The following is a 7,707-nucleotide window of genomic DNA, read 5'->3' as shown; positions in this document are numbered from 1 at the left end:
GTTGAGAGATTCAAACAAAAAGTAATCAATAAATAGAACAAAATAAAAAATAAAAAAGACTGCAAGTGACGTCGCTAGCGGAAGTGCAAGTGTCTGAGAATGCAAGCGCCAGCTGCAGCCAGACCCTTCTCAACCGAAGTGGTACTAAAAAAAGTACCAGGTACCAGGTACTGTACCCAGTGGAAACCCCCCCCAAAAGTGAACCGTACCGAGCGTACCATGCAGTGGAAAAGCGCCATTAGTGATCAGTTAATTGGAGTGGATGATGCCTGTAATGGCTCTTGCTGACGCGACGCCAAACCCCTCCCAGTGGCACCGCGCGCTCCACGCTGGACAGCCCTGTGACCCTCAGTCCCTGCTGAGAGTCATACAATGATTCTGCGCCGCTAGGGGACCGCGCGCCTTTCTCCTCAGTTCAGGGAGGGGACACCAGCGGTCAGCGGAGACCGAAGGATCCTTTGGAGAGCTCCAGTCCCCTGGAGACGCGATGGAGACTTCCAACGGCGTGCCGAGCACTGACGCGTCCACCGCCGCGCTCATGCAACTTCTGAACTTCACAGAGGATCCAGTCAGCTTCTCGGAGAGTCCTTCCATGGCAGGGTTGCGGGCCACAGAAGAGCCGCTTTCACTTGTGCTCAGCAGCTTCAGGACTGATGTGGCTCCAGCGGGGCTCCTGGCGGGTCCGTTCTCGCCCTCTGAAGAGCCCACTCACCTGATTGTGGCTTTCTGGGATTCACCCTTGAGTCACGGGATTAACGTGTTTGTTGGCTTTGTCCTGTGCTTCACCATGCTGGGGCTGGGCTGCACGGTGGAGCTCAGTCAGCTGGGCGAGCACATCCGAAAGCCCATAGGAGTCCTGCTGGCGGTGGTGTGCCAGTTTGTCCTCATGCCCCTCATCGCCTTCCTCCTGGCTCTGGCCTTCTCCCTCAACGACGTGGCCGCTATGGCCGTGCTGCTGTGCGGCTGCTGCCCTGGAGGAAACCTCTCCAACATCTTGTCACTGCTGGTCAACGGAGAGATGAACCTCAGGTAGCTGTCAGATGATGTCTACATCCGACTGTTTGTTTAGAAAAATTATTTGATGAATAAAATATTGTGATGATGCGTCCATTACAAATAAAATATCACGAGAAATTTTCATTTATGAATATATATATATATAGTCAAACCAAAAATTATTCAGACACCAGATATACTTTTTAATATATTTTTTTTACTAGTGGGTGCAGGACACTATAGTTCATTTATGTAAGTGAGGATAGCAAAATAAAGTAAACTGTGACATATTATACCCAAAAATTCTTCATACAGTGGACTACCAGTAAAATTGATAAAACATTTGGGACCAAAAATTATTCAGACACTTTGATCTGTCCATGATTTGCTTAAGTGTTATCTGTCATTATCAAGATTAATTTGTTCTGACACAGTTTAACTCTGAGTTCTTGTCATATTTTATTACCATTTTCTAAACTATAGCGAATAAACTGTGATAATGTGTGAAATGTTGAAGGTGCTGTAGCTCAGTGCTTTGAAATATTTATGGATTTTTAACAAGTATTTTTGCACATCACATATTGTGTTTTAATTTTTTCAGTATGCTCTTTTAGGTCATTCTGACTTAATGTCAATATTCATGAATATATGCATTAATGTATTATACTGAAATAGAGCAAAGAAAGGTCAGAATAACATGTTGCTTTTTTAACACATTTCTTTTGATGGGCTTCGTTTTCCAGCATCATCATGACCATCTCATCCACTATTCTGGCTCTCGTTCTCATGCCGCTGTTTCTGTGGATGTACAGCCGCGCGTGGATCAACACACCCGTGGTGAACCTTCTGCCCTTCGGTGCGATCATTCTCACCCTCTGCAGCACTCTCATTCCCATCGGGTTTGGGGTCTGGCTTAGATACCGCTATAATCGAGTGGCTGAAATCATCATCAAGGTGACTTAATGCAAAAACCTTATTGTCTAAAAGTCGTTCAAAGCAGTGCCAAAGCTGTGCATGTTTACTTTTAGGAAAAGGAACCTGAAATATCAGGATAAGTTTATTTGATTTGGAGGAGTCACTAAGTGGAGATTCATCATAAAGAAAAAATGATTTAGATTTCTGCTGTCATTTCTGAAATATCACTGGTTGTGATGGGTTGCTTATGTCGCCTACATGTCCAACATCTCTGGCTATTAAAAGGAGACTGAAGTGCCCAGGGCGAGGTGGCGTCACATGCGCACATGGGTTCCTCCTTTCAGTTGAGCTTATCTAAGAACAGCCTGGTAAGGGCACAGTGGCGACTGTGAGATAGAGCGATGCGGGAGGGGAGGGGAGGGCAGGGCTGACGGAGAGTGTGATAAAGGAATGGGGGTGCAGCACAATAAGTGGAGTGGATACAAGTGGGCTGATTTGTCACTCATGGCTTGCACTTTTCTCCTCTAGTAGTATATCATCATGTGCCTCTCTGTGCCATTCACTCCTTTCAGGATTCACTCCCCAGTGAAATGAAAACAATGAAATGCAATGAAAACCCTTCATAGCTAATTGCTGCTAATTTTAAAAGAAAAGAAAATTATAATATTGTGAGAATATTTCCAGTCGATCAAGAATAAAAAAAAATAGTAAGAATATTTTCATTAGACACAGAATATAAAATATCCGTGTTTTTAGAATGTAAATTAAACCCATAAAATAAGTGTCTATTAATTGTGAGAATATTTTCATTAGACCCAGAATATAAAGTTAAATATGAATAAAAATATGTGCATTAGACACAGAAAATAACATAAAATATTGGGGGAATTTGTACATCAGATCCATAAGACAAAACAAAACGAGCAAAAATACTGTGAGAAAATGTTCATTACAGCCATAAAATAAAATACAAATATTGTGAGAATGTCCATTCGACTCATAAAATAAAATTAGAATATTGTGAGAATAAGTCCATTAGACCCATAAAATGAAATAATAATATAAGAATGTGAGAATATATAAGAAAATAAAAATGTTTTATGCTAAATCACTAAAATATAAATGTAATGTAACTAAACAGAAGAATAGCCTATATAAAATCTACTGAGAAACTCCAGTGAGGTCTGTATGACAGTGTGTGACACCAGTGTTTCTGCTCCAGGTGTCTCTGTGGTCTCTCCTGGTCACTCTGCTGATGCTCTTCATCATGACTGGAACTATGCTGGGTCCGGAGCTGCTGGCCACCATCCCTGCCTCCGTCTACCTGGTGGCCTTACTCATGCCCATTACTGGCTATGCGGCAGGATACGGCCTTGCAACGCTCTTTGATCTCCCCCCCAACAGTCGGAGGACTGTGTCTTTAGAGACCGGCTGTCAGAACGTACAGCTCTGCACGGCCATCCTGAAGCTGGCGTTCCCTCCACAGCTGATGGGAGGCATGTATATGTTTCCTCTGCTGTACGCGCTCTTCCAGGCAGCAGAGGCTGGCATCTTCATTCTGGCTTACCGCATGTACAGGAAAGAGGTATTGCACAAACAGGACCTCATGGAGGATGATGACGATGATACAAACATATCCTACAAGAGAATGAAGGAAGAAGACATGCCGTTTGATTCTACGTATGGTGCGTTAACAGTGAGCGACCCCAATGTCATCGTGTTGTAGTCACAGGATGGTGCTGGAAGCCCCACACCTGTATAAGGGAACAAAAGCAACTAACTTGAGACTTACTACAGACACTAAACCTGCATATCTACATTAGGATTTATTCATGCCATCACTCACTGACTGTTGAATTTCTTACTAATCACCCACAGCATTATAACTAATATGTGCCAAAAGTGACTGTGAAAATGGAAACTAATATCATGACATCACAAGGTGGCGATACTAAAGTTGACAACATTAAAGCTTTATATAAACACACTAGCCAGATATTACCATTCAATATAATTTTTCTAAAATTAGTATAAAATATATTTAAAATATTAGTATAAAATATATATAAGATAAATAAGATTAGAGAGATGGTTTATGTCTGTATATAAAATATATATTTTTTGTTATTACTGAGTAAATTTGATTATACATTAATTCATTCTTTCATTCATTCATTCAAATAATGTAATAGTGAAAGCCACTTTCATTGTCTTACAGAAGTATGCAAATTATACACCATTAATATAGATTGATGCTGCTGTTTGTAAATGAATCAGTGCTATTACCTCAGTAAATTAATTACATTGGCTTATTTGATTATGTGGACCAAGAGGATGAGAAGACTGATTCACATCCCATGTGGTATGCGTGTTGGCTTTATATTGCACATCACCCACTGTCAGTATGCTTCTGATTCCAAAACTGGGAGAAAATATGTTTTCTGAGGTTATTACTTCAAGAAGAGTGGAATTTTACAGGATTACCACTGCTTGATATGACAAATACCAAAGGCTACAGCATGTCAGTGTCAGATCATAACAAATGTGATTTTGAAAAACAGAATAAAAGCCTGCAATAAAAAAAAACAGGCTTTATATAAATAAGGTTTATTCTGGACAAGAAGTGATCATGTGATTGTTTCCATCTGATAATATCTGAATATGCAATCCATCTCTGTAACTGAAATGAAAATATTGTACATGTTTATCAGAATATGTGAAAATGTCTGCAAAATGAATAAATGTTTATGACAAGCATGTAATATTATAATGTTTAATACAATATCACTGCCAGACTGGTAAAGTTATTTTATAGATATTTCACGCAAAAATTAATGTAAAATGAATTATTTAGTAGTAGTATTTTTTAATACTAACAAATATTTCCAGAAAAAATGATTACCCAATATAAAAACGTCCATGACTTAAGATTACCGTCAAAACTTATGGACCTTCTTGGATCAGCAACAAACTAGCTGGTTAAACTGGTTTTTGGATGGTAGGTCAACCATAGAAACCAGCTATGTATGTTCCCAACCAGTTTAAACCACAATTTTCCAAAAAGCTTTCTTTGATTTTTCCAAGCCTGGAAATCACCTTTTGAAAATTCCCTAACAATTTCGGGTTTTTGGGAATCCTGTTAATTGGAGTTAATTATGCACCTGCCCTCAATTTCCCCTGCTTCTACTTAAACACTTACAGTGCATTTCCCCAACCGGCTAAGCGAAAAATGGCTACATATGGTAACGAGACAGTCGACAACTATCTTTACTCTTCTTACAACCCTTATTCCTACAAATACCCCAAGTTCAAGGGCTGGAGACAGAAGGCTTACTTCGCCAACTACGGTGAAGGCGAGACCTACTTCGATAATTACCACAGAGCGCAGCTGAAGTCCATCTTGTCTCAGATCAACCCGAACCTCACCCCGCGTCTGAGGAAAGCCAACACCAAAGACGTAGGGATCCAGGTCAACCCAAAGACCGACGCGTCCATCCAGTGCTCTCTGGGCCCGCGGACCCTTCTGGCCCGGAAGCGTGATGCCCTTCGCCAGCGGCGACAGGGGGTTCAGACCCCAGGGAGCCCCATCAGCGGCGGCGTCCGGTTCCCGCGCACTCAAGCCGTTTACTCTCCGGTTGAGTCCAGGAGGCTAGTGTCCCTCTTCAGGGAGGAGGAGGAGGAGGAGGAGGAGGAAAAGGACACGGAGCCTAAGGCCCCTGAGACGGTGGACAGCGCAGAGAAGGTGGTGAGTGCTGAGAAAGACGAGCGCAAAGAGGGCGAGGAGAGCGCGAAGGAACCGCTTAGTACCGAGAAAAATGAAAACAAACAGACGGAAACCGATGAGCAGAACAGAAACGAGATGGTGAAATCCGGACAAGATGAAGCCAAATCAAAGGCTCGAGTGAGGTTCCAGGTGGGAGAAATGGGTTCCTGAAATATTTATAATCCATTTTGAACTATTCATAAGTTATGAGTGTATTAACTTGTTTTAATGCAGTTTTTGGAGCAGAAGTATGGCTCAAGCAGTTTTGCAGAACATGTCAGAAATCATTCAACCCATACCGTGTTGAGGACATAACCTGTCAGGTAAACCTATAGGTTCGCAACCAGATGCCTACAGATGATCTATAGGACCTCTGCAAACTTTAAAGATGACTTTAAAAACAAAAAAAACTGGTGCAACTTTACCACAACATTGGTCTCAAAATGTAAACTAAACTAGGAGTGTCAATGGTTTACAAGCAGCTGTCTTTCAATAGATCATCACTTGCAGAGCCATTTATTCACATTAACTACAACTAGAAAATTTCATTTTCAGACTTGTAAGAAGTCTCGCTGTACGTGTTCTGTAACATCACGTCACGTGGACCCCCAAAGACCGCACAGACAGGATCTGTGCGGCCGCTGCAAAGGCAAGCGTCTGTCCTGTGACAGCACATTCAGCTTCAAATACATCATCTAGCAGCTCTGTCCGCTGCGGTCAGGCTTGGTTGTTGCCCAGCTGGATTGTCCACCTCAGTCTCTGCACCCTCGCTGCTCAAAGACCGCAGTGGGGATCCATCGGTCACTACAGTTTATTTCTTTTTGTTTTGCTTTAATTTGTACGTGAAGTAACTGTAGGTGCCAATTCTAAAAATAAAAATGGCAATTACTAGCACATCTTGAGTTTTCTATGAACTAATCTGCAGCAGGGTGACGTGAATGGCTGACTTGACTTATACACTACTAGAAGCATTTTTGTGCCTATAAATCCAGCAAACTGGATTTGATTTTTAACCCAGGCGTATCCAAGCTCTGTCCTGAAGTCTAGCTCCAATTTGCCTCCACACACACACCTGCATGGAAGTTTCTAGTATGCCTAGTAAGACCTTGATTATCTGGTTCAGGTGTTTAATAGGGGTTGAGCAGGATTGGACACCCATTTTAACCTCAAAACTGCTCTGAGGGGATGCAAGTCACAAATGTTTGTTCAGATTAAAGTCAAGATTAAGAGCAAAACAATACAGTAATTGTGACTGTCAAGAGTTAAATCTGATGGGGGGGGGGTCTTGTATGTATGTCCTTGACTTGCAACTTTTACTATTATTGCACTGTTTACTGTACTTGAAGTCTTCAGACTAGCACAATAACTCCTTTTGTCTGTTCACTTAAGGTTCATTTAAGGTTTGCTCTTTCTGGAACTAGTAAAGATCATGCATGTAATAAATTAAACAGTCAAATTTTTTCGGACTTTATATTGTCAATGACCAATGCAGGTTGTTTGGTTTATGTAGTGGTTACATTATAGGATGCCTTAAATGGACAAATGGTCGTATGACTAACCACAATAGTTTTAACATTACCGTAACTCCTAAATAACGCAAAACCAGTCATTTGTGTTTATGGACTAAATGGGGTTGTTACCTAGATGAAGTGATTTGTGCCAAAGTTTTGCATGTACACCTGCACCACAGTCTAAACCACACCTTTAACGATAACCGAGGACTTATGGTGTTGGAATTCCTTTCAGAACATTTTTTTTGTAGTTGTATGAATTCCATGATAGCCAATACAAATCCATACAAACTTAAAGAGCTCTAGCACTTAAAGTGGCTAATGGCATAACTGTAGCACACGCTTTATAAACCAAAAGTTATCTTCTATTGGTGTGGATGGTAACCGTTAGTTATTTTACTTGATGTGAACGGGTCTTAATAGAAAAGACCAGTGATGCTAGAGAACTGGACACATTGAATCAACATGCACTGCTGATAGAGTTAATAACTGGATATCTACAATAAAACAATGAGGACCGTT

General features: G+C 41.2%; 2 protein-coding genes across 2 annotated transcripts; both read left to right on the top strand.

The window, feature by feature from the left end:
* Nucleotides 1-330: 330 nt before the first annotated feature.
* On the top strand, nucleotides 331-3,899 carry LOC107665333 (sodium/bile acid cotransporter 4-like). Its single transcript, XM_016456161.1, has 3 exons — nucleotides 331-1,029; nucleotides 1,740-1,950; nucleotides 3,134-3,899. Exons 1-3 carry the CDS (start codon nucleotides 488-490, stop codon nucleotides 3,635-3,637), a joined length of 1,257 nt encoding a protein of 418 aa, XP_016311647.1. The 5' UTR covers nucleotides 331-487; the 3' UTR covers nucleotides 3,638-3,899.
* Nucleotides 3,900-5,105: 1,206 nt separating this feature from the next.
* On the top strand, nucleotides 5,106-6,685 carry LOC107665291 (zygote arrest protein 1-like). The gene is made up of 3 exons (XM_016456122.1): nucleotides 5,106-5,837; nucleotides 5,909-5,997; nucleotides 6,230-6,685. The coding sequence occupies exons 1-3, from the start codon at nucleotides 5,141-5,143 to the stop codon at nucleotides 6,371-6,373; spliced, it is 930 nt and encodes a 309-aa protein (XP_016311608.1). The 5' UTR covers nucleotides 5,106-5,140; the 3' UTR covers nucleotides 6,374-6,685.
* The last annotated feature ends 1,022 nt before the right edge of the window (nucleotides 6,686-7,707 follow it).

The sequence above is a fragment of the Sinocyclocheilus anshuiensis genome, unplaced genomic scaffold (genome assembly GCF_001515605.1).
Source record: "Sinocyclocheilus anshuiensis isolate Anshui unplaced genomic scaffold, SAMN03320099.WGS_v1.1 scaffold199, whole genome shotgun sequence".
In the NCBI taxonomy this organism is placed as follows: domain Eukaryota; kingdom Metazoa; phylum Chordata; class Actinopteri; order Cypriniformes; family Cyprinidae; genus Sinocyclocheilus; species Sinocyclocheilus anshuiensis.
This window is presented reverse-complemented; position numbering and strand designations above follow the sequence as displayed.